Source organism: Bactrocera oleae, chromosome 2, assembly GCF_042242935.1.
Source record: "Bactrocera oleae isolate idBacOlea1 chromosome 2, idBacOlea1, whole genome shotgun sequence".
NCBI classification, from domain to species: Eukaryota; Metazoa; Arthropoda; class Insecta; order Diptera; family Tephritidae; genus Bactrocera; species Bactrocera oleae.
This window is the reverse complement of record NC_091536.1, coordinates 81,701,797-81,729,771: the sequence shown is the minus strand read 5'-3', so window position 1 is coordinate 81,729,771 and position 27,975 is coordinate 81,701,797. Positions and strand designations below refer to the sequence as shown.

General features: G+C 35.0%; 2 protein-coding genes across 2 annotated transcripts in view; one reads left to right on the top strand and one right to left on the bottom strand.

The window, feature by feature from the left end:
• Nucleotides 1-27,975, bottom strand: part of beat-VII (beaten path VII) — a 119,375-nt gene that overhangs the window by 16,547 nt on the left and 74,853 nt on the right. Inside the window, exons 4-7 of the mRNA XM_036361557.2 lie at nt 25,635-25,770; nt 25,412-25,548; nt 24,416-24,626; nt 22,230-22,395 (exon numbers count right to left, since the gene is read on the bottom strand). Of these exons, the coding sequence (XP_036217450.1) occupies nt 22,230-22,395; nt 24,416-24,626; nt 25,412-25,548; nt 25,635-25,770 (650 nt within the window). The remainder of the gene's footprint in view (nt 1-22,229; nt 22,396-24,415; nt 24,627-25,411; nt 25,549-25,634; nt 25,771-27,975) is intronic.
• LOC106624559 (uncharacterized) lies at nt 8,967-9,958 on the top strand. The gene is made up of 2 exons (XM_014244300.3): nt 8,967-8,981; nt 9,059-9,958. Exons 1-2 carry the CDS (start codon nt 8,967-8,969, stop codon nt 9,902-9,904), a joined length of 861 nt encoding a protein of 286 aa, XP_014099775.3. The 3' UTR covers nt 9,905-9,958.

Here is a 27,975-nt window from a genome sequence, read left to right as displayed (position 1 = left end):
TTTTGTGTCATGAAAGACCTTCTAAAAAAGTGTCTAGCATTAAATATAATATATTTGTGGATGCTCATTTGAAATCAGCAACTTCAGGGTCGCCACGCCGCTATATAACCTCATCAAAGTCTGGTACAGGGCTTACCACACGAACGCAAACATATACGTATGTATGGCTAAGTGGATTATCTAACAATATGCAAACTAAAGACCAACAACAACAACCGCTACGAACAATAGTCGGTTACTGCACAACCAAAAACAACAACATGAGTAAGCAAAAGAAACATTAGTGCAAATACATACTAAAAATGCTACGGGCTATTGAGCCACTCTTCTTGCTGTTGCCGCAGCAGCACGCACAAGGCCAACATGGTGAGGATAACCACCAACCAAGTGTATGCAAACAGCAGGCAAGGACGACGTTGCTGCTGCTGCTGCTGGTGAAACTGAAGAAGAAACTCTTTAAGTTGAGGAATAATAAAGTTCTTGTCAAACTACCGGTTCGAGGTGGACCGAGAGGCAACCATGCAAATCAGGCGGAAATGTTGCTACTTCCTCGTTGCATGCATGGCGAACGCCAGCGCAGAAGTGCAGCGGTGGAAGGGAAGACCAAACAACAGCCACAGCTGCCATGCTGGTTGGGGGAACATTAGACGTCGGCAGGAAGCTGCACAGAGCCAGAGGCTGTAATCCGCACACAGGCACACACATACACACAGTTATCTTCAAGGACATGGCAGGCGCATTCTTTGTGTGCTTGTGTGCCATGAAGATGATTAGCCCAGCCTTGGCCAGGGGTGTAGCCCTACATATCATACACACCACAATTTAAATACCACACATACATTTATACCACAACCAACAATCCACCAACAACTGGTATAGTAGACTGCTTGCGCACAATTGATTTGTCCGATTGGCCTAGTTTAAGAATAAAATACTATTTTATTAAATTGAATTGTACAGCAGGATGTATGCTCGGGAAATGTATTGAAAAGGAATAGCAATTATAGAAGAAGCGAAGATTTACTTAGCAATATACTATTTAATTTCATTCGGTTACATCATTCTTCATTTGGTTTATAACATTTCTAATTTGCGAAACAGATATCTGAAAGTAATGCTTAGGTCAAGGGTTTAATAAAAATAAATTTTGTTTACAGCTACAAACGGTGCTGAAAACTGGTATGACCTTAGGATATAGAAAATTCTGTGTGCAAAAATTCTTACCAAGCTACCCCACAAACTTCAAGGTCTTGTGCATCCTTCTAGACTCTTTTTTATCTGCCTAATCTCAAATACAGGCGAATGATATGTGTTAACTAGGAGACTTCTATTCGATTTTGTTTTTGCTTATTTTTGTAGTATAACCCTTTAAGAGTATGTGCCTAAATATTAAATTTTTTGAAATTTCAATTATTTTCGGAGTTACAGCTCATTTTGTGATGCGCCAACAAAGTCAACTGGCAGCTCGGCGCGAGCGTAAAATTCGTTTTTCTCTGAACTCCGTTTTTGGAAACGGTGTGCATGATATCTCAAGTTCCAGTCAATCGATTTACTTGAAATTTTATACAGAGCTTCTTTATACATTATACTAACGCACTACGCGAGGATAAAAAGAACATTTTTTTTTGTATCTTTAAAAACTTCCGAACGTCTAAAAAACAGGGAAATAACAAAAAATATTTTTCAAACAGTCGCCATTTTTGAAATTTTTTTTTTTTAAATCCTTTTGTAGTGCTATAACTACATCCTTCTTCTTTAAAGATCACTCAACAATTTCTATTTCAAGTTACTGGCAGTCCTGATATCCTGCACACCGTGACGAGCCATTTTTTCATCAGTCCCCAATCTGCCGGCCTAGAATTTTTTGAAATTTTTTTTTCTTAATATTATAAATGATTTGTACTCTTTAAATATCAATAAAAAACATATAAAAAATGTATACGAAATATTTGTTGTTTATTTTTATCGGGTCCAAAAAAGAGCCTAAAATTCAAGCCTCAAAACGAGTATGCCGCGTTAAAGACCGAAATTAAGTTTTTGGGGTGTGTTTTGAGATTAACTGTTAATCATTTTTTTAAATAAAAGAATATTTATGCTCATAGTCGGGTTTGCCAAGCGAGTCACACTCGAAATATTGACTTTAAACCTGCTTCGCCCAACTTGAGGTAACATAAATATCTACCTAGTTAAAAAATCTCCGAAACCACTAGTAAACAGGCAAACAAGACTTATGAAGTTGACGAAACGACACTTCATATCGGATTAGAGTTTCCACCGAACTTTCAGAAATTTCGAAGACGATTACAGTCTAAGTTCCGGTCTTTTAACACAAATGTAAAGGAAATGTCAACTCAATTAGGCAAATTACCGTTTCTAAGTCAACCTTAACGTGCCACCAAATCGGAATACGCCTTTTTCATATGCCTGGTACACATTTGAATTCTTCGGGGTGCCTATTTAATGGTGTTGCGTATGTACTTAGGGAACGATCGTTTTTCAATGTCTGATTTGCTTCCTTTAACTATCATTTGCTTTCGCAAACACTTGCAGTGTAAAGTTTCAATTCACGAATCCAATCACTTTAATGAACCCATTTAGATAATGTTTCTTTCCTTCTGTCTCATAAGCGGCGAAAGAAAAGGTAAACAATTCATTACACTAAAAACACATTGAGAGTATCGCTTTGAGGTTACAACGCATTCAATATTTTTCATATATTTGTACATATGTGTGCACGAAATAGGCTATACAAATACTAACTACAAGAGCAGAATGATAAGTCAGTGACTTTTTGTAAACGCTTTGTAACTTTTCGGGGAGACCTTGAGGTATTTCAATTTGTATAATAATAATAAAATAAAAACTTATCACATACTTTTTTGGAAGACTCCTAAGCTTTTTAAGCAATAACTAGGAATAATTTACAATCCAAATACAGCAAGAATTGAAATTTTTTTAATTATAATATAAATTTTTTAAAAAGGTGGCAAAGTCTGCTTGCTTTTATAACGAATTAAATTATTGCATTCAAATTTAAAAATGTGGCAACTCTTTTACAAAAAATATATTTCCGATATGATTAGTTTGAATTTATTTATGAGTAACAATTTATTCAATGTCAATTTGACATAATATTTTTTTTTTGTTAAAGGTGGCAACACGTTTGAAAAATATCTTCAACTTCTTAACTATTTGTTGGTTGCTGCGATCGAAGCCTGCAGAAAAACCAACTGACTTTTAGTGCTGTCCTTGTACTTACATACGAGTAAGTACATGTGTACGCGTGTATATTTGTATTTATGTACTTATATGTATACATATACGAGTGTATTTATATTTACGAATAGGGCAAGTTTGTGCGTTTAAAAAGCCAAGGTAGTAGAGTTACGAAAATTCTAACATTATTGTGGTAATATTATATACTCGTATGTATATGCATGTATACAGAGGCACACACACTCACACACACACACACTAGTTGGCATTCAGGCCGACTTGTTGTTTCCAATGTTGTTATTGTCATTAATTTTCCTGACATATTTGTTACTTTGGCGCACCTTGTAATGCGAAAGCACACACACATACAAATATACAAATACATATTGGCACAAACAAAAACAAAAAGGTGCGCAAACAAATTTATATTTATTGTTGACTATATATATGTGTGTATGTGTGTGTGCATATACCATACTTTGCTAACTAACTGACTTCATTCATTAGAACCGGACGCAATGCGCCATGAGAAGCACACAGCGGCGCCAGCTGACGCCATCATGTATTTATATATATGTGTGTATGTAGATATGTTTGTATTTGTGTATATTAATTTCCTGTGTGTGAGTGTATGCAATAGTGTTTGTCACACAACCGCTAGACCTGGCTAAAAGCAGAGCTAGCACAGGTGTACACAATTTAAATTTTCGCATTGCGAGCATAGACGGCGACAACAAGAACAACAGCAATAACAATCATGTTTTTATTGCAACAACTTGCTAGCCAGGCGCCAGTGCTGAAAGGCTTCCGACGCAGTTTAAAGCCGATTACCAAATATAAGGTCAAATTATAGGCGTCGAACAAGGCCGCCGCATCGAAACGAGTTCCAACGCTACAGCGTTAAAGCACCAGTTGCGGTATATCCACCCTTGCCTCTGCCAGCACCTGCGATTTAGCTAAATGCTAAGACCTTGCACGCATAAGTTGACGTGGTGACGAAATGTCTGCCAATAAAACGGTAAATATGCGAACCCACGAAACTTGTATTCCCAGTCTAACTCATTTGCGCTGACGGCGAATCGCATGACTATACGTAATTTGTTCGCATACATTTCCGAAAGCATAAAATCTAATGTTTTCTGAACGGCTTTTCGTTGCTTTTATTTAGTTAGGAATGTAGTGGCAGGAACTTGCTCTCTGAGAAGCGGAGAAATTCAAACACTTTAAATACATTTTTACCAGTTGTATTATTTAGTGCTATTTCGTTCATTCAGTAGTAACGGAAGGGCCATTTATAGGCCATCATGTTTACAAGGCTTATTGGAACGAATAACAACCATAGAATTTTCAGCTTCTGGTAGAGAGATGGTGAGAATCATACTTCCCGAAATGTTCATAATTATTCTACAGAAGTTTCTCCTATGCAAAAAGTTTGAAAGGTAGGTAAGGTTGAAAAGATTACGAATCGATTGCACGCATTTTCAATACCTATTCAACGTATACTATATTTAAAACCATTTAGCCATGAAGAGTGACTTAGGTAAGAATAGGTTCATTGGGCGATCCCAAAAGGTAAATGCAAAACGGTTTACGCGTTTCATTTCTATTTCCACCAACTCAGCGCGATGTCTGTAAGTCTATGTTTCAAAGTGCTCAAGCCTTCATCTCGCAAAGGCCGACCAGCTTCTACAACTGTTAGAACGCTTAGCACTAGTGAAGTTCTATTGAGAGCGAAGAGCTTTAGAAAACCTAAGATAAAGAACTACAGGTAATCGCTGGGCAAGCTTCTGCGAGGTTAGGCGTTCCTTAACTGACCTTAAACGCATTAAAAAGTTTGTTCAAATTAAATATCCTCGATTTCGAATAAGTTTACATTATTAAAATCTCTGTAGAAAACTATTATATAGAACACTGATACACTTTCTTCTAGAAAATGAACAACTACAGTATCCTCATAATATGTGGCCAAAGTCTAATTCTACTTGTATAAGTATAAGTTCAAAAGAAGTTTCCTGCTGATGTGAAAGTTCTGTGCCAGACAAAAATCGTAAGATCACAGTTCATCTGACTTTCTATAACATAGAACAATACCTCTTGGTTGTAGCTAGTTCTCGAATTTAAAGCACACTAGAAAAACGTGTTTAAAGAAAACACCGTTAATCAGTTGCCAGTGCTCCACAATCAAACTGTGAACACAAATTTCCTCTAATTACCAACATCTAACATATTTACGCTCACATATGTGGAAAGCAGTTGTATATAAAGTGAATTAAACAAGGCTCCTGATTAGCCCTAAAATGAACTCACTCACTCCCATCGAAATTAATTCGGCATTATTCTTCTCTACAAACCGCGAACACCGTAGCATTCAGAGGCTTTGTGTTTGCTGAATTTCGCGCGTGTGTCGGTAGTGTTGGTTGCCTTTCAATTAGAAGTGTCTGCTTTGTAGCCGACAGCCGCCTGGTACCAAACGATAGTAGGCAACAAAGCGATCGCACACACACACACACACACATAACATCGTGCCCTCACAAATATGCGAATGCGACGAGTATGTTTTGCACCAGCTCTTTGGTGGTAGAGGGGAGGGGGAACGCTAAACCGTTTGAATACTAAACAGCTTTTAACGAGTGTCAGGGTAGGGTACGTGTGTGTGTGTGTAAAAGGCGAACATTTTTAGGCCAGCTAGGCATGGGTGTCACTAATGAATACAAACAAAGAATACTTTCGGAAGTGAACCAGCGAGCACGTTCAACACGTGCTCGATATGTATGCACTACTATATATGGTATAAAGTATGAAGTGTGGTTTTTTGGGACTCATACTGCTACCTCATCTTGTGGAGGATTAATTGTACTTGTTGCTGGTGTTGTTGTCAGAGTTGTAATTTGATGAATTTTAGTTTAAGGAGAGCCAATATTTTTCCAGTATATCGACTTAGTTACTAGCGAAGATCGTAGGTCTTAGTTTTAGCACGATGCTTGTAACACCCAAAAGGAAACGTCAGAGACTCTATAAAGTATATATACAAGTATAAAGGATCTTGTATAGAACACTTTTTAATTTAACGAGATATCTTCAAGAAATTTGGCACAGATTATTATCGAAGGTAATGTTTCAATTTCCAAACATATTGTTCAGATCTTACGACTACAGCATATAGCATCCTTACAAGCTGACCGCTTAAAAACAAGTTCCTGTAAGGAAAACTTGTACTTATGAAGGTTATTATAACTTCGACGCAGCCGAAGTTAAACCTTTTCTTATTATTATTAAAGTCTTTCAGCGAATAATATTTTCCAATCCCGATAAATAAATGGTGGATTGGTAGTTGGTGCACTATAAACTTTTGATCAACAATCATTCCAAGGAAACCTTGATGATGATTACAGAATTCTATTTCGCAAAGCAAAATGACAAAATATTTTCTATTTAAGGCGTTTTTTACCATTTCTATATATATGTTTAGTTTATAACGATAGAATATACATACCAGTATTGGTCAAACCTATAATGTATTTAAATTTAGAGATTTACAGCTGCTAATCACTGCGCAACGAAGTACATAATAAATTAGCATTTAATTTAAATTACAACAACAAGTGTTTATATGTTGACTGACAATATGGGTTCGATTTCTGATTGAAAAACTAAATCGACTAAGCAAACAAACCGCAAAACGGCAAAATATTTTTTTTATCGCGTTTACGAAGTTAATATGTGTTAATTTATGTTAGTAGGCATATATTAGACGTGTAAAAAATAGTGTGATTTTAAATATTTAATTGGTAAAAAATTTATTTCTACTGGCATTTTGTGAATAGAAGAAATCTGAATTAACGTCGAATTCACAAATGAATGAGCAAGCTAATGGCCACAAAATTGGCTAATGGTATAATTAAAAAAAAATTCAAATTTTTCATTAAAATAAATATATAACGGCAAAGCGTAACGAATTTAATTAAAAATATCACTATTCAAACCTATTATAACTTCACATTATGTGGAGCTAAACATATTTAACTATTGGATCACCAAGGTTCACGGTGCAAAATTAATTAACACGAGCACAAAAGCTAAATTTCTAAGCTAGTGAATAATTACACGCAATAAAATATATGCACTTCACAGGCACATTTTATTCCCACTTCCAACAGGTTTCCTACACTTGATAAACTTAATTGTTATAATCTCCAATAATCATAATAATAGTAGTAACTCGATTGACTCATCAAGTCTAGAGAAAACTCTGCATATGCAGTTTAATTGAAGTAAAGAGGCAAAGCTCGTATATCTCGTAAGTCCCCAAATTTAACTATAGCAGTGCTGTCTTTTTAATAATTAAACTGATATATAATAAATGCGTAGATATTTTTTTATAGTAATTTTTATAATATTTTTAAATTATCATCAGCAATAAATATTCCCTTGAGCCTAAACAAAAAAGTTCAGTTTTCCAAATTACCACCGAAACGGAACGAATTTCGATTTCATTCCTTAAATTGGATCATAGAACATTTTACGAAGCAGATCTTCGACAGAAACGAAGAGTGATACGAAATCAAATATGCAGAATAGGAAAAACTTTGAAAAAGTGCGGTTGTCTTTTTTTCCAAGGTAGAGCATTAGCAGAGTTTAAATTTTAAGCAGAGACTCTCAATAACTGACATATTTCACTCTACATTTTGGTTAAATTATAAGTTATAAAGCGTTTTGCTACTAAGCTTGTTTGAAAACTTTTAAATTTTTTTGGTAAAATAGAGTCGAGTAGAGGTAGTTGGTTGAGAATAATATGCTTTAACACAGAGTTGTATTCTGCTAATGCTCTACCTTGGAAAAAAAAAACAACCGCACTTTTCAATTGACCTACCTCGGTGCTGTAATGGCTTAAGATATAGTAAATCTACTTTTCAAAATACTACACTTCAACGAAACAGTTGCTGACTCAAGACAAAACGTTAAAAATAGCACATTTCAGATTTTATAATGGCTTTTATCCGCTTGTCAACCTAAATGAAGTGAACAGCCGCACAGTTTAAATAGCAGGCAAAGCGAAGACTAGATAATAATTAATTTGAAGAAAAAAGAAGCGAAGTATATGTTTTAGATATATTCAAATTAGTACATATGTTAGTAGATAACCCAAAAAAATGGTGTAAAACATGCAACATATTCGATCGTCGTGTCAAATTTACACACCGAACACACATATATACGAGTGTCTACACATACATACACTCGTACTCGTAAATTTTAATTTGCGTGATCGAGAGACAGCAAAATAAATTCATATTGCACAGCTGTGAGACACGACTAAACTTATTCAAATTGAGTCGTGTAGCTGGGCGTTTTAGTGATAATAACATAAAATAACAACATCTGATCATTATTTATTAATCAGCTAACTAATTTACTAAGTTTTTAGTGAATCTGTTACGAATTTTATTGAGTCCATATTAAATGCGTCGCTTCAGTTGTGGCGCAGCGGTTACCCCTTATCAAGACAGCAACATCACAAGTTATTTGCACTTAGAAAATATGCAAAAATGTACGTCCCGATTGCGATATACGAACTTGAGCATTGCACAAATTTATCGCTTCGATTGCTTTGCAAAAGCTCTTATAGTAGGTGAACAAAATAAGTGAACTTAATTTTTGTTATAAAATAATCGCTGAGCTCTTCGACTGACATCACAAACAGTTTATCTCTCACAAGTGAAACAACACACTTGCACTCGTTGAAACCGAAAATGCTTGCCTTCATTGTGAGTAGAATTGATAGACTTATTCTTAGCACCAATATAAACAAAACGAAAAAACATGACTTATTCTCATTTCCTAGATATTAGCTTTGTTCGCCGTAGCGCGTGCTGATGTTGGTGGCTACAACTATCCATCCGCAGGCAGTTCCCTTGGCGGATTGGGTGGCTACCACGGCAGTGATGGAGCTGCACACTTGAGTGCACCTATTGGCGGTCATAGTGTTGGACCCGTGAGCAGTGGCGGTATTGGTGACTTCGGTAGTCCACTCAGCGCGCCTGTTAATACTGGTCACGCAGCACCAGCTCCGGCTGCACCTGAATTCCAGAAGGAATTCATCACCTACACCGCACCAGAAGCTGAATTCGATGATGATAAGTCTCTGGGTGACTTGTCTGGCTCGTTGAAGAAGAACTTGCGTGTGATCTTTATTAAGGGACCCGAAAACAATGGACTTTTAGAAGCTGCCCTCCAATTGGCCAAACACGCCGGTGAAGAGAGAACCGCCGTCTATGTGTTGCAGAAACAAAACGACATTTCCGACCTGGCTCAGCAATTGCAGAACCTCAACAGACAGAATACAAACAAACCCGAAGTGAACTTCGTTAAATACCGCACACCCGAAGATGCTGCTCACGCTCAACATGCCATCCAACAGCAATACAACGATTTAGGTGGAAACTCAGTGTCGCATGATGGTGGTTTGGCACCAGTCTTGAACTATGCTTCGCAAGCTCCAGCTGCACCCGTCGTTCCCACCAACTCATACATTCCACCCGCTGCACCTGTAGCTTCTGTTGCTCCAGTCGCCTCAGTTGCGCCATCGAACTCGTACATTCCACCTGCAGCACCGGCCAACACCTACATTCCTCCCGCCAGCCAGCCACAGGCACCAAGCAACGCATACTTACCAATTCTTAAGTTCTAAGGTGATCGCCGCAGTATGAGACGTTTGGAGTTACGGTCGTACAGAGATGCGACATAAGTTAAGACAAATTTTCCTCAAATTGGCCATTATTGTATAATGATGTTCATGAATATGTTACTCAACTAGTTTTATTTTGTACCTAAATAGTTAATAAAAAACTTAAATCTATTTATACAAACTTTGGCTTATTTTAATATTTCATCTGCGAGTAGTTTATATTCCGTTTGTAACCCTGACCTTCGTCAAGTGACTTCTGATGTTGAGGAGCACGTGTAAAATGTTGTTGTTAGTTAAGCGCAACTTCATTTGCATGGAGAAAACTAGCCTAAAATACACAACAAATATAGCAAACAACCTTACTTTGGTGAGCAGCTTCAAAAATCTGAATATTCATAGCTTATTCAGTGATTCGCGCACTTAAATCGGGTAATGTAGATCACAAAAGTCGGTTGATAAATAATTAAAATTAAGATCGTAGCAAGCACTAGGCTGTTAACAACCAGACGGAAAACAAAATTTGATTTAAGTTAGACAAGAGTCATAAATTTTGATTTAAAAAGTGACGTTACCACAACAACTTTTCCAATAAATGGACTTGCGTGCACCAGTTTGAATCATATCATTAATTTTATAAAAATTTAATGTTACAACGTTAAGGCTATCTAACCCAAAACCATTTTGAAAAATTGCTGTTATTATAAAAAGGCAATCAGGAGGTGGAAACTCAATTCTGAAGGTATAACTATAATTAAATTCCTCCCATTTGCTGTAATAACAGGTGGAATGAAAAGTTCGTTGGCTGATACATAGATGCTACTGATATTAAATCCATATGACCTTCAAAAGATACGTGTACAAATTTGACAGCTGTCAGCTTAGTTAATGAGAACAAGCATTTCGAGTGAAGCAACTTATGTTAGTTTACAAAAAAAGGATAACAAGGAATTTTTTCGTGTGTTAATAAAGTACTGCTTTTTGGGGGAAAAACCCCGTTAAAGCCAAGGTTTGGCTTGATGAAAATTATTTGGACTCTGCACCAGGAAATTCATTCATTGAGAAGTAGTTTGCTAAGCTTCAACGAGGCGAAATGAGCACCGAGAACAATGCATGCTATGGACGCCCAGACGGCAGTTACCGACGAAAACATCAAAAAGGTTTAAACTTTTTTAGATGACCGTAAAGTAAATTTGTTAGAGAAAACCGCGACACTAAATATATCAATGGAACGTGTTGGATATATTGTGAATGAATATATGGATATATAAAATAAATATATGGATATCAAAAACAAAAACGAATTGATGATGTTGAGGAGGATTTTTAAAGCTGTGCGATCGTAATAAAACCAAATTTTAGCGACAATTTGTATAGATGAAACATGGCTAAGTAATTTCACACCGAAGTCCAATTGACAGTCAGCAAAGTGGACTTTTAGGTTTATTTTAAGGCTAACGACAAATTGTAGTATAAAAATGTTATTGAAAAATTTTGTGACCGCTATAATCGTTGTATCGCCTTTGAAGGTAACTATATTGAGTAATAAAATCAAATTTAAAAAAAATTTACCATGTTAGCCTACGAACTTTTCAGACTACCTGTTAGTCTCTTATAGTACGATTGCTAGGTGTACCTGCTTCTTCAAACGTTTAGAAGTTCTGATCAAATTTGATCTGATCCATATAAACTGTGTCCGCAAACCGAATCAAAAAATATTTTTTTTACTAGATTGGTACACAATTTTTTTATGTTCGTGTAAAGTTTGATCTCTAATTCAATTTTTTCAATGCTAAACTCGTGCCAAAAGCTGTGGACCCTACATTCATTAAACGCGTCATTACGGATGGCGAGACGTGGGTTTATAAATATTACGTCGAAACTGTCAAACAATCTAGCGAATGGCGGTCCAAAAATTAACCTAAACTGGAAAACCAAATTCGGTGAAGGCACTAAAGGCCACTAGGCTTATAACAAGGGCATGGAGCCTGGCATGTTTGTATTAGCTTAGGAGCCGAAGGCGATAATGAAGATTTGTATTTAAGTCCGGGTCAAATTCGATCAGATGCTATTAAATATACCGTATATTCTTTCAATGATACTCTTTAATTTTTGTCAAACTTATTGTAATGTGCTTAAGGAGTAAATTGGTCGCTCTGGAACAGTGATTTAAAGTGTTTCCCAATCGAAGTGATTTCATACCATAAGCACATAAAAGGTAAAGTAGCATGGCGATTGATCAATGAAATTATGGCATTCAAAGCAAAGCGAATAAAGTTTTGCTATTTAAGATGAATTTACATAGATCAGACTCTATTTTTAAGAGAGCTCACAGTCGTATATGACTTAGAAAACATTTGAAATGGGTCCTTAACCTTTTGTAAGTTCAACTTGCCAACGTGTTACAGTTTTATTTAAAACAAATTATTTATGTATGAAAGCAACTATGCTTACAAAACCGGCAAAACCACCCTTACTCGCTTTCCGAGGTACTCTTTTCGGAGTTGATCTTTTTGACAGCTGTTACTTGATTTATACTAAGTTTAGATTGCCATTTCATAATGAACAGACTTACTCCGGAATAACGTTCGCAACTCGTGCAAATTTATTGCCAAAATAATAATTCGGTTCGCGTGTGCCTGAATAGGGGGGTGTTGATGTGGTCGAAATATGGCAACGAAACAATCATTTTATTGAAGGAAACTCTTCGTGGCGGGCAATAAAGATCGAGTGGTTTAACACAGCTGAACTAATATTTGTAGGGTTATGTGAAGTCGCTTGTCTACGCAGATAAGTCCGAGAGCCTTGGAAGGGGATATTCGGCGCGTTATTGCTGAATTGCTGCAAAAAGTGGTAAAAAATTGCGCCTCTCGGCTTGATTTTATTTCAGTCAGCCGCGCCTGTCACATGCTCCAAATCAGCTTTAAAACATAATTCCAAACGCTTGTGGCTATAATAAAGCTAAATTCTTGGCCAGGACATTACAATATTTGCGTTTTATTACTTCTTGAAAACTACATGCCTAAAAACAACACCCTTTATCAACAGTATTGAAATATATACATTCACGTTTCCGAATATGGAATTAAAAAGTTATGCTGCCTGTCAAGCTTTCGCTCACAGGATTAACCTGTCTGAAAATTGTTATTTTTATATAACTTTTTTGCTTTGGAGCTAATGCGGGCGAGCTCCCGCAAAAAAAAAATATATTGCCATGCACAAAAACAAGCTGACAACTAATCCACTTATACCTTCGGCAAAACATCGACAGAAAGCCAAGCAAAAACAAAATCCAGCACCAACAAAGTGTGCGACAATAAAAAAAAAGGTGGGTATGTAAAAGCTATTAATTTGTAAAAGTGTCAATTAATAGCGGCAGTTTGGGGCAGAAAGTTGAGGTGTGTGAAACAGACAAGCCGGCGCTACGTGAATTTACGACCCAAAATAAATTACAATACTGATGTATGTATGCAACTTTATGAAGCGCATACATTATATATGATTAGAGGATATATTTAAATTGTATGAAAAAAAGCGCTTTGCCACAAGCCAAGTGAAATAAGGAGCAATAACTTTAAGTAAGTGCATGTTTGCGTTTAATAGATAAGCTTTAAATATATAAACCTCAAGTATAACCCAATTTATTTACGAACCCAAATGCACATCTTTTTATTCTCAGCGCGTTTAAAACCAAAGCGGCGAATGCGGCAACACATACGTGCCACGTGTGGCGAGACGTACTAAAACCGGGAAGCTGCGTGCAACGAAAGTCAATGCACAATGTTGAGTGCAGCTAAATTGCTATTGCTGTTATAGCTGTGTTTTATATATACCCTAAACAGGGTATATTAAGTTTGCCACGATGTTTGTAACACCCAAAAGCAAGCGTCGGAGACTCTATAAAGTATATACCTATAATATTTAAATGATCGTGTGAACTAAGTCGATTGAGCCATGTCCGTCTGTCTGCTGTCTATATATATGCGAACTAGTCACTCAGTTTTTGAGATATCGTTCTGAAAGTTTTAACTCGTTCTTTACTCACCAAAAAACTGCTCATTTGTCGGAGCGGCCAATATCGGACCACTATAACATATAGCTGGCATACAAATTGAAAGATGGGAAAAATGTGCTTGCATGGAAAACTTTTTCATTTAACGGGATATTTTCACTAAATTTGACATGGACTGTTATTCAAGGTAACGGTGAAATGTCCGAAGAAATTATTCAGTTCGAGTCACTATAACATATATATTTATATATATATATAGAATTTTGTATTTGTAAAGGGTATTATAGCTTCGGTGCAAGCGAAGTTAACGTTTTTTCTTGTTTTTTTTTTTTGCACTTTTTCCCCCACTTGTTTTAGCTTTTTGTGTTTATTTTGAAGCGGTCAAAAAGTACTTTACACGTTGTTGCACAATTTATGATTGTGCAGCGTGCAAGCGCTTCCTGTTGCATTTTTATCGTACCCACGTTTTAATGCGGTGTAGCTGTGTGAGCGTCTGCCTTGCTTGCTCGATGCCTTTTTGCACTTGATTTTCGGTTTGCTATTTTAGTCCATGGCAGCTACTGGTACGAGCTGCACAGCAAAGTAATACTCATAAAAGTACAGACATACCTACATTCCACCGATAACCCAATAAATCAAACTTTGGTAAAATCAAGAATATTGCAACATTCAGTTATATCTAAGAAGCCCGAGAGAGGTTTGGTTCGTGAGAGACTCTTGAGGAGCTTGATAAAGTGACACTGTGCTTAGAAGTTGTTAAGCAGTTCTGCACTGGACCCGAAATCATCAAGCGACATTTTAAGTGTCACCATATGATATCAAGTAATTTTTTTTCCATAAGTTTTAATATGGCCACGGGGGCCTACCCAATTCAGATAGATCCAAATTTCCAAGACTTTAACACTTACAACACACTACCATTGTATAAGTGGCTGGTTCATGTTGATTTTGTGAATCGAAAGATTTGAAATTATTGTTAGATAAATACTCAAAAATTCACAAGCAAAATACTTTGGTATTGAAATTTTATAATCTTAATAACCCATTCCAGTTACTTATGCGAGAGAAAAACAAACTAACAGCTCGTTAAACCAAAAGTAGCAAATATTTAAATAACTCATGTTGCCCCCGCCTAAATTTATATTTCTGTCTAAACAGAAGCAGTCGGACCTATATCGAATTTAAAATATTATCACTCATTAACCCTAGTAACACCAAACCCGCTTCAAAGAGTTTTCTTCACCTTTTGGCTCGAAGTGGGATTTATACAATTTTCTATTGCTCACTAGGTTCAGTATCAACCAACAAAAAACCCACACTTACGCATATATGTGAAAAAAGCCAACACTTCCTCCTAGAAAGACTTATTCAACAATGGAGCACACAGTTGGTTTTCTCTTCTAAGTAAACCTTTTTATCGATGGCAAGTCTGCGAGCATGTTTTGCAGGTGTTAAAACAAAAGCAATCGCAGGTTCCGACCCCTCGACCCAACATCTCACCTGTTCATTCAATCAAGCCGCCTAACTGCCCAAGCCTTAGCACCTAACCAAGGAAACGCTTTACGCCCAACGGCACAGGTTATGTGTTAAGGGCAGCAATTGTATTCAGTGCCCTTGTCGGCGGGCTTCACACTTCGCTGGTCAGCGATTCACGTGCTTGGTGGTAACAGTGGCGCGCAGCAGGAAGCTCAAAAGTGCTCGAATGCATGCTTGACCAAGAGAGCAACGAATTGTAAGTAATTGCTCTTGAGCATTTTTCTTGCTTTTGTTAGAACTATTGTTGTAGTTGTTTAACTAGGTAAAAGAAAATGAATTTCATTGTTTTTTCAACAAGACAAAATAAAGCATTTTTCGACTTTTGTATGTATCATACCTCTGAATTTATATATATTGTTTGTTAAGTTCTTAAGTCTAACGACTTAGAAGATATTTAGTGCATTTAAAGTGATAATTATTTCCAAAGAACCGTTAATTTTAAATGAAAAGATTATTTAGGTCTAACTGAATTCTTTATATTAGTTGTCTAGTATATCATATAACATAGTCATATTGACACTCTCCAAGATTTTGGCAAATCGAAAGAGTCGTTTGTTTGAAACGTGTTTTATTTTTTTGGTTTTTAAATGAGTCTCGAATCAATCCTAAGAAATACAATGTTATATCGCGTCGGGGGATTTATCAGTTGAATTAAATCGTAAGTTCGTAATGTGATACTCAGCGATATAGAACCTTTGCTCGGTTACTGGCTTAAATGTTTTTACAGTCTCGCTCAGCCATTTCAGAGCTCGCTTTTGTCGCTCATTTCATATCACATCAATAGATGAACAGTCTTAAAACTATGACGGGGATTTTGCCCTGATAAAAATTAGGTATCTAAATTTTTCATCGATGGCTGCAAAATCTTACTACTATCACAAGTATATTACTTTTTCTCGTTTGACAATTAGATCTAGAAAAACGGAAGAGGAAGACCATCTTTTTTAAAAATTTATGAATGTAAGTAAAAGGTATGGACTATAGGATCATATAATCTAGCATGTACTTACGCCAGATCTGTGAAGCATCATTAGACAGGGCTGAAGTCATTGGCTCAAATTTGTTGTGCTGCGGTTAAAATTAGTTAAATTTCATAATTTTAAGTGAGAAAAAATTATCCTATTTTAATGTTTTAGACAATAAATCCACAAAATATCGATTTTCGAACCGAAGTAAACCACGGTGAGTTTGAGATTGGTTGAGAACTATAATTTGAAAGCAACTTAAAACAAACGTTTCAGCAACTTATTTTCCTGCTATTGATACCCCCTCATACTCTTTACCTTTAAGCCAACTCATAGCGCTAATTTAAACAAATTGAATAATTAAGAGGTACAAATAAAAAATCTAATCCAAAAGATTGAAAGAAATAAGTAATGCTTTTATCGATATAATTTCTATTATTAGTTTCGTTTTGTGAAAAATTTCCACTACAAGGAAATTTGTTGCTAACAAATTATGCTTCGGAAATCGCGTGCCACTTGTTACCGTAATAATTTTACAATAAAAGAACATCCTTTACTCGATAAGCATTACCTATACGAGTATATACATATGTACATATATACATCTAAAGTAAGGCATGCGCGACAAACCGAAATCCCTACCTAATATGTAGTACATATAATATATAAACCCCTAGGCAAGGGTCACTTTAATTTAGTGCCCGGTCTTGCTTTTAATTGCTCCATTTTATTACACTTTTCTGCTTCGCTTGTAGCTGAGTTGAAGCGTCTCATTGGCGTTACTTCATCAGATTGGCAAACCGACATTACCATATCGAGACCGAAATGCGAATGCGAATAATTCTATCAACACACAAACATACACATTATATGAGCGCATATAATGCATGTGCCGGTTCGTAAGAATTTACAGCTTTTTGAGGCACAAACGTCCGCAATGTCACGCACCATTTGCGTGCCAAAATGTGTGCAAATTACTATATATTTGTACCCAAACAAATCTACAAGCCTATGAGGGTCACTAATAGTGGTTAGTGATTGCTTAATATTAGTCATTTGAAGTTGGTCCCTTCACCAAGGCTAATGTACTACTGACCGCCGAACTTAAAATTTTATTTTGCTCATTTTGTTTTGCAATATATGACATTGTACCGTTATAAAAGCCAATACTATCCAAAGGCATAAGGTGTCTACTTAATGAAGAACAAAATGTTAGGTTAGTAAAGATAGGGTTGCAAATCGTTTATGAGTGGAGTAGATATCATTGTCATCCCTGCACATACGTACTTATGTGTAAATATGTATAAAGATATATCAATGTGTATATTTCTATAACTATTTTTGAACTTGGTGCAAAACTGTAAAGAAATAGTTGTATAATCCATTAAGATTCGAATGCCTTGTTTCCAAAACATTTCTTTAAAGACCGTTCCACATAATTCAACCTTTTATTTACCTCTTTTCCGGTGTATAACCAAAGTTTATGACAACTTGACACCATCGACTTTTGCTTTCCGGCAATGCGATTTAAAATTAAAATTGGAATCTAAGAGCCGAAAAACTCAAAACTGCTATGAAACGGCTAAAAATATGTCTTAGCGTTATTCACAAAAATCCTGGTATAGCATTCGATTTGTATAGATGAATCATCGATTGCTTGGAAAGACTTCATCGGCTATAGACGAGCTAAATTCATGATGAGCATAGACCGTTTCTGTTTTCTTTTGCATCACATGTCGCATAGCTTACGAAAAATATAGCACATAGGTATATACCAACAATTTGTCCATCTGAAGGAAGCAATAGCCTAGAAGCGTTCAAATTGGACCAATAGAGAATTGCATTCCATCAGAAATATGCCAGGGCACATATATCGATAGTGACTAGCAGAATCTCCGGGAGCTTGGTTAGGCGGTTCTTAGGCATCAACCTTATATAATAAAACATATATATTATCATAAGTAGTAGAGTCGCCCACGCGTTGCTGTAGCTATTGTGTACTTTTATATACTATTATAATAAGCAATTCAATACAGTGAAAATATTATTTGCCAATTAAGATGAAAACGTCAACGCTAATAATCGAAAACCTATAAATTGACATAAATTTTTAATTTAATGTATGTATACATATCTCCGAAATCATTTTAGCTATATCACCTAAATTCGCACAGGACACTGTTGACACCTCTTACGATAGTATGAAAATAGAAAAAATCAAATAATAAATCCACTCACTCCCGACATAACGGTCTTGTTAACCAATAAATAAATATGTCAGAGACATAAAATTTTACACCCAATATAGTACAAGAGTGCTTAGTAGAAGCCGGTAACAAAATTGGACAAGAAGCGTGGCGCCGCTCACCTTTAGTTGAAAACTCATATCTCTGGACCTATTCAACCAATTTCATCCGAATTTGTTGGTGACATTATCTTAATATTCCTATGTTACAGTGTAAAAATGGGCGAAATCAGACAAACTCATTGACTGTATAAATTTTAAAGAAAAGAGCCATTGACCCAATTTTGTAAAAAAAGGTTATTGACTTGGCTAAATGTATGAAAAGGATGTGGATTTGGCTAAATGTAAACAAAAGGGTCATTAACTTCACAAAATGTAAATAATGAAGTCATTGACCTCGGACAAACGTTAAATGTAAACAAAAGGGTTATTGACTTGGACAAAATGTTAATACAAGTATCATCGACCCCATAATATATAAACAAAGTAGTCATTGATTCCATGAAATGTAAACTAAAAGGTAGTTGACTTCTTAAAATGCAAATAAAGTTGCACATGATCCTTTTTTCCAAGAAACTGTTCTTTACTCGAAACCGTCAATATCCGACCACTATCTTATATGCGTAGCTGCCATATACGATATATAGTGATCGGTCAAATTCAAGTCCCTGTATGTACAAGACATCTTCACGAAATTTGGCATGGATTATTGTCCATTGCAATACTACAGTCTACCAATATAGTGTTCAGGTTAAACCACTATAGCATATAGCTGTCATACAAACTGATCGATCAATATCAATATAAAGGTCTTTTTGTACCCTTTTCTGCTAACACGACTTTCCTCTGCGAAGCGTATTAGAGCTTCGCAGCAGCTGAAGTTAACACAGTGTGTTAAATTTTATTGAAATCGGTTCTGTAGTTTAGAAGTTAACACCGAGCAGAACGTTGCACGTAATTTTTTATCTAGGTATGTATATAGATTTCTAAATTCTCTCTTTCCGCTTTAACATATAAGTAATTTAATTTTCTATTCCAATGAATTAGCAACCTTTTACGTTAACATTTCGCTAAGCACATAAATGTCAAATTGTACTTAAATGAGTACACTTTTTCAAATATAATATAATACAATTTGCAAGGTCAAATAACAGATGGGAGCGGCTACTACAACATTCACAACGTAGTGCAACCAATAACCCTGAACCACATTATATCGGCAGCGGTATGAATGGTAAATAACGGAGGTAGACAATGTACATATTCGAGTATGCACATACACATAGGGTTCATAGGTTCTTATAGCTATGAAATATCATTGATAACTACTATATAGACACGAAGAAGCTCAAACACACACACATATTGTCTACATCACGACATACCGTGAACAAAGGCGAAATTATGGTGGTTGAGGTATTATATACGCCACTTCCCTACATTCCAGCCCGAATTTGAAGTTAGCTGAAGCGAATACTTGTAGATATTGGAAAAGTTTTCCGTTGATTTTTAATATCGCAGGTGGGTGTAAATAATTTATGGCATTAATTTACGTCTCACATCCAATCGTGCGAAGAACCAGCAGCCAAAAACCGAAAACTAAAGCACACGGCTCCTGCAGCACCGACAGCAACGAACTATACTCGTGCATATATATAATATATATATACAATATATATTTACATACGTAAGCATATCCAATGTAGACGCCTGGCACATTCATGGCAACTTCCCTGCGACGAGCACACACATGCCACAAAGTTGGGGAAGAGCAATCAGCTGAGAGTGTGTGTGCCTGCCGGTGGCGCGGTGAATTTCTTTATTGGAGAGCTACCGTGTTTCGGTGCGTGATTTTTACCCAAATTGAAATTTCTGTTAATCAGATTAAGTAATTTAGAGAATTTTAAATATTTCAGATAGACTCATTTATATTTATTTGGTTCATTGACGCTATAATGTTTAGTACATAAAGTGTTTAAATTTAGCAAATACAAGTATTTAACTGATAGTCCCAATTTTACATATGTACTTGAATAAAGAAGCAGATTTTTAAGCCAAATTGATATAGAAACCTTACCATAGGCACACATATATAATATTTTCTTTAAAATATTTTCCTGTAGATGCATATTTTTGAGATTTAAGTAGCACGGTTCTGTACTCGAAGAGAATTTAATAACGAAGAGATATTAATTAAAATTTACTAACACACTCGTACGCCATATGATAAAATCTGTAGAAGTTTGGCATATGATATGATTTTTCCGTTAATATATTATTACTTGGCAACTCTGTTGCAAAGTATGATTAAATTAAAAAGTTTGCAAATGCTTTCCGTTACTTTTTTCTAAATGGCAACTCCTTTCCAAAATATTTCCAAACTAAAAACGTTACCAAACTTTAATATACTGAAGAGTTGGCAACTCTATAGCATAGCTTAATTAAATTAACCACTTTTTGGAATACAGTCTTTTTCGGGTTTTATTTCCTTTGACAGGTGGCAACTCTAACACAAATATAACACCCTTAGATATCGATATTGTATTCTTTTGACATGTTTACACAGCCCAAAAACTAGTTAACCGACTGAGATTACACAAAAAAAGAAAACACTCTGCGACTTCTTTATTTCTAAAGTATTCGCAATCGCGCCAGTGTGCTGCTATTTCTTGTTACCGACGGAAACGTTGCGTACACTATCATACATATACGCACCCACCAACACATACATATGAGCGCATTTGTTCCAGGTGAAAACTTTTGAAATTTACCACAATATTGCAGCGCTTTAACATACATATGTACTACATTGCTAACAGCATATGTGTGTATAAATAAGTATATGTGAATATATATGCAGGTACAGCCAGCCAAAGGGTAACGAAACTATCCCGACGCATGTTTGTGTATATACTTAAAAACGGGTTAGGGAAATTAGTAATTTTCTGCATGAACAGTACCAAACACATTGCCATTTCAAAAGCATATAAAGGGAATTTTGACTTTGCACTTAAGAAGTTAAGTTTTTAATTTCCGTGTTCATAAATCAAAATACCGAACATAAATTGACTGCAAACGATTCACTGCTCACGAGAACAGCAATTAGTTGAAAATTGTGCATAAAATTGCTAAAAAGGGTATGCCCTTTAACGCACTCTGGTGCAGCAGATGACTAGAAAATTTCCACTGAAATCCAATTTTAAGTACATAAATTCAAAAGAAAAAAATTTTGAAGAATAAGTGCTAACGTTTTGATTTTTTTATATAAAACTCACTTGTCATTACTTGAAATAATATTCAAGAATATCAATCGATTTGAAGGATTTTGCTATGGGTTCTTAATAAATTTAAGAAAACCGATAGGTGGCGCTCTTAGAATAAATATCTAATACTTAGTATTTGTAGTGATTTCGACTCAACTATTGAGACAATTTTTTTTACCATATTTTACAACCAACGGTTGTCACTTAATTACTTTAATGGAATAAAAAATACTTGCAGTTTGAATATGCCGGCATTTCAATCAGCTTTGTTCTATATTGCGACTCTTTATTATCTTTGCCTTGCACTTACCTATGCTTCTTCGATTCTCTCGGTTTATTGTCGTAGTTTCGCTGATGAATCTCATGGTTATCATAAACTTCGTGCATGTTGGCCAAGGAGCTGAAGGGATTGTTGTAAATATTCGCTGAATGATGATGACCATCATGATGGTATGAGCTGTGCGAAGTGAAATCGTCTGTAGCAAAGCAGAAGAGCGAAAGAAAAATAAATATTATAATTAATCAAAGGGAAAGTAGCAGGTTAGCATAATTAAATACGTGCATATGCTCAGTTAATCTAATTAATAAAGTTTCTTATATATTTTTACGGAAGGGCTCTTAGAGCTAAACCGCTGGTTAATTTTCTAAGAACCCAGTAGGAAATTGCATCGATTTTTATATCCAGAACAGGGTACTTGGAAGGAAATGTTGGCGTTACTTTAAAGTATAAATGATCAGCGCGATACGCTGAGTCAATTTAGTCATGTTAATATTTCCGTTTGTCTGTCTGATTGTAGGTCTGTCCGTCTGTATACGCGCGAACTAATCTAGCAAATTTTTCAGATAGCAATCTGACACTTCGTACATGTCTTATTCTGTGCAAGAAGCAGCATATTAGTCGGAACCGCCGATATCAGATCACTATAGGATATATGTGCCATACAAAATGATTGAACAAACTCAAGTCTTTGTATGGAAAAATTTCTTATTTGACAAGATGTCTTTGGCAGTAATGATTATCCAAAGCAGCACTATAATCTCAGAACAAATCGCTTTGATCGAAGCACTATAATATATAGCTGTCTTATAAACTGACTGTTCTAAATCAAGTTTTTGTGTTGTAAACTTTTTCATTTCACACATTATCTTCGCGACATTAGGCATAGATTATTGTCCAAGTTAAAACTTCAATATCCGAACATATTGTTTAGAACGAACCACTATAGCTTATAGCTGCCATACAACCTTACCGATCATAATCAAGTTCTTGAGAAATTATCTTCCGAGAATTCGGCGTAGATCATTGACCAAGGTCACTTTTATATCCTATTTGCTAATCATGAAAACCTCTTTATATTTGCTTAATTTCTCACTGGGTACTCGATTTCACTGTCATTAAAATATTACGTGCACATAAAATATTTGCAGCTCATGGCAAATACGGGTTATTACTGCATTATTCTTCACTTCACCTTCACTTTTACAAATATTTTTATTATCTTTTATATTTCCTGCCATCCCGTAAGCCTCTTTTACCGTTTATGGCAGGGATATATAATCTCAGAAAAATAATTCTTCTTTGAGTATAAATCTGCAATTATTGCTCATGCTTCTGCAACAAACTCAACTACCTGCGCAAACATATCTATTTATTATTTACATTTGTTGCACATCTTTCTAAGCGTCTGCTGTACTTCTAGCGCCCACACTCAGACCTCTTGTACTCAAAAGGCAGTTGAATGTCATACGGAGCAATCGAAGAGCTGGAATCAAAGCAGGTAACAGCACATGCTCGATTGTGTTACTTCAATGGCTATGAAAACACGTATATAGACACCCATATCCATATATATACAAACATTCGACAAGTATTCGTCATATTTGTAAGTAAGAGATCATAAAAAAATTTCGGATTTCATTATATGACCACTCAAAATGTCTAGATTTGGCGACTTAACAAATCAGATGGATTATTGGTTTGGGCAAAAAAAGCAAATTTAGGCCAGTGCAGTGTGAAAATTTTTCAAATTGAAGTCATGATCTTATTGGTGTTAAGATGGTTAAAATTTGATAACTGTATTTAATCGAGTACTCTTATTTATAACGATTTGCTCTTATATTTCATTTGTTTGGTGTTGGAAGAAATAAATAATCGATTTATGGCTGAGTTTATGGCATTGGTTTGGACTTTTGATTAAATTTTCAAAGATTTTTGTTTTAATTTTTTCTTGAGTTATGTAAACAGAAAGTTTATAGAGAGTTAATCGAATTCATACATTCATTTTTGTATGTTTTTATATGGAAAAATAATAAACAAAAAATTTATCTTAAACTATCGATACATTTTTTGTTTATAATTTATTTTGCTTTTCGATTACATTAATATCGATGTTAACAAAAGTGTATCGCTAAAACTCATTTCATTAAAGGCAAATACCATATCAAATGTCTAAATTTTTTTATTTAATATTTCAATTTTTTTTTAACATAACTCACCAGGTCGTCCGCCGCTCCTGCGTAAGCTCTTGTCATATCGATCGATCAAATATGGTACATGATATTCCTGTTGATGCTGATTGTAATATTGTTGTTGATAGTATTTTTGTTGCAACAATTGTTGCTGTATTTGCTGTTGTTGCTGCGTTCTTCGATGACCTTTATTGGTCATTGAGTAGGCATGATGCGTGCGCACATATTTATCGTCAACCTGCCGAAAACCGAATATTGAAGAAATATTGTTTTAATGCAATGTGAGCAGTCATGAAGAAAGAGGAAAATGTTTCAATTATAACTAACTAATTGTTTATTACTCGGTTATTTGAGATGTGTTGTAATCTCACTATAAACCGTTAAGCTAGATGACGATTCTTAAGCTCACTTATAAATATTTGTGGGAAGGCTTGCCTACTGTTTGAGCCAAAAAAAAATGATTAAATAAAATACTTATTACGATGTGGGTATCACATTAGACGTCTTTAAGATTAGCGAGCTGTTAAAAATATTTTTGAGAAAGGTTGCAAAATGTTCAAATTTTTTGGATTATCTGCTGTAATAATTGTCTATAAAGGTCTCGGATTTCTGGATGACTAAAATAAATTTTCGAATTCATTGAATAAACTTTAAAAAATTAAATGTGAACTATTCCAAGGCTTAATTCACTGCTTAAGACAAACATTTTGTTCAGCGTAGTTTTATTTGGTTTGATAAAAATGTCAAATATTTTAATTGAGCAATTAATCGCAACTGAAAGTGTCAGATAACTTTTTAACTCTAATTTGTTAATTTTCCAGGTGGCAACAATGACTAATAGCTATTTACTGCTTTGGCAGTCCAAATCTATGAAAATTGCTTTTCACCAATGAGTCATCAATGATAATTGCAATATTTTTTACGCTAATATATCGGCCAAATAATAAGCCAATCAACATCACTAGGATCAACAACAACCAAAAAAAAAAAGATAAAAAACCGTTTAATAAAGTGTCTACTCACCTTCTTGCCATTGATGAGCCACGTGATGTGCGGTGCTGGGAATGCGCGTGTCGTGTTGCATAAAGCAAATAACTTTTCGCCGATGACAAATGGCATTCGCTTTCGGAATTTTATTATGGGCGGTCCAGTTTGCGGTACTAAAAGTATAATATGACAAACATATATGTACATACAAACATACAAACAATAAGCATATTTTATAACGTTCTCCGCTTGCACTTACAGAATACTGATAATAATTCATCCAACGACGCCTCGGTGTATATAGGCGCGTCCGTTGAAACCTCGCAAAAGAATTGTCCTGACAATTCAAAGTCAACATTTTTCAACGTCACCTGCGTCTCGTTGGAATTTTCCCACTGTTAAATATTCAAATTAAATGATGAGGTAAATAAATGACAATCTATGGGCTGTAGCGTAAATTATATGTACATATTTACGTATGTATGTGAATGTAAGCTGCACATTATTATGGTTAAGTTAAACAAAATAAATATGTCATTAATTTTTAATAAAGTGGTTTAAAACATAAAAAAGTCATTAGAGAATTTTTTTCTTTTGGTAAAGTAGTGGGGAAACGGCATTGAAGTAAATAAATAACTGTTGGTATGCATATGTTGTGTAGGTATGTAAGTAGTTGGAATTTCAAATATGTCTCTGATTTTTTATTGTAATGATTATGTGGAAGCAAATAAGGTTTACAAAGATTTGTGGCAATTATTGTGAAAGAATTCATTCAAAAGTGAAAAAATCGCATAGCCGTTATCTAGACCAAATAAACGTTGTGAAAGATGCGCGAAAAGAGCTTTCTGGAAAATGTTCCATCAACACTAAAAGAGCACGGTTCTAACGATTTTTACTATATGTCTAGTACGAAGCATTCAGTGAAAATAGGAACCAAATACTGTTTCAAAGAAAAAAAAAGCTGAATAATTTCACTCTCAAATATGATTAATTTCTAGAATCAATGGTTTTTTTAGAAATGTTAAAATTATAATGAATGATATTAATGTCAGTAAAGCGTTTTAGTTGCAGCTTATATGGTAGATTGATATTAATTTTTCAGAAAAAGGTCTAGGCAGCTAACGACTACCAAAGAAATGAACGAAAATGTTGCTACCATGTACTCCTTTGGAATTTTAAATACTTGATATTCATCGATTTTATAAAGCTGAATCAGTAACTTACGCATTTTTTTCTAAAACAGTTTGTATTGACCACACTATCATCTGATCAAATTTGACCCGGACTCACAAAAAAAAATAACTTCACGTATTTTAGCAGCATCAACCAAAACAATTTTCCATACACTCCTTATAAGCCACGCCTGCTATCACTTTCAGTGCATTCAGCGAATTTTGGTTTTAGCGGTTTTAGGTAATTTTTGGTATACCATTCTCTAGATTGTCTTAATAGTTTCGACGTCATATTATATATCTTTTGCGACCTCTCTCCGACATCGTTGTTGCAAAAGTTTCAAGTTTTTTAGTACGAGTTTCGACACGCTTCATAGCCAAAACATTAACCAAAATAATTTGAGTCGATTTATTGAAGATGTTGAGAGATGCAGAGAATCTGCTACCTGAAATGCAGATGATATGTTAGCTCACTGATGCCAACATACTGTTTTTGTAACTTTTTCTATGTTGTCGTCATTAACAAAAGTGAATGCACAATTCGTATAAGGTGAGTTTTCGATGACGATGACTTTGACTGCATGCTTTGTGTCACAAAAAGTTTTTTGTTCATGATAAAGTAAACTCCACAAAATACTTTTTCAACATTTTCAACGATTCCGTGGCTGTGATTTCATTAAAAGCACAAGATTTCAAGCAAACTCGTTGTTAATTGTTTCTTCAGTGCAAAATGGTATCACCATTATGATGCAAAAAGCCAGCGAACATATTGAGATGACTTTTTACCAATCTGACTTTTAAAAGCATGACTTTCCAGGACTTTCACTTAGTTGCATCGCTAAAAATTGTTAAATGGGACACAGTCAAACCCGTCTTTGATAATAGAGAGTAGTTTGTATTAGTCATAACTATAAACTATACCCACTTTATCAAATGATAGTCCCTGTGCACGGGTAGGTAAGTGGATGTCACAAAAACTTCGGCAATAAAACTTGTGCCAGTGGTATCATGCACTACATCTTTATATAAATACAAATCTCAAATCATTCAGCAAAATAAAATAAAAATGTAAAATCACTACTTTTCTTAAGTTGAGGTTTGAGTATCCTGAAAAATAGGTATAAATTAAACTGATTGAAATCTCAGAATTGAATGTACGAGTATTCACAATTCATAGGATCTTTAAAAATTATAAAGAACCGTTCGTTTCGCGACATTTTAAATTTGCAGGAGCATACATTGTATCTTAATAATTACATTAATTAATTCGTGACTCATGACACAGAAACGAAACGAATTATACACTGCTTGTAAATATGTATGCTCATATAAATTATTTATTAGCCTTTCAAAACAACTATAAACTAGTTTTATATACTCGTACCTTACCTTCAGCAAACAAATAAAAGTATTAAAAGCTCTAATATG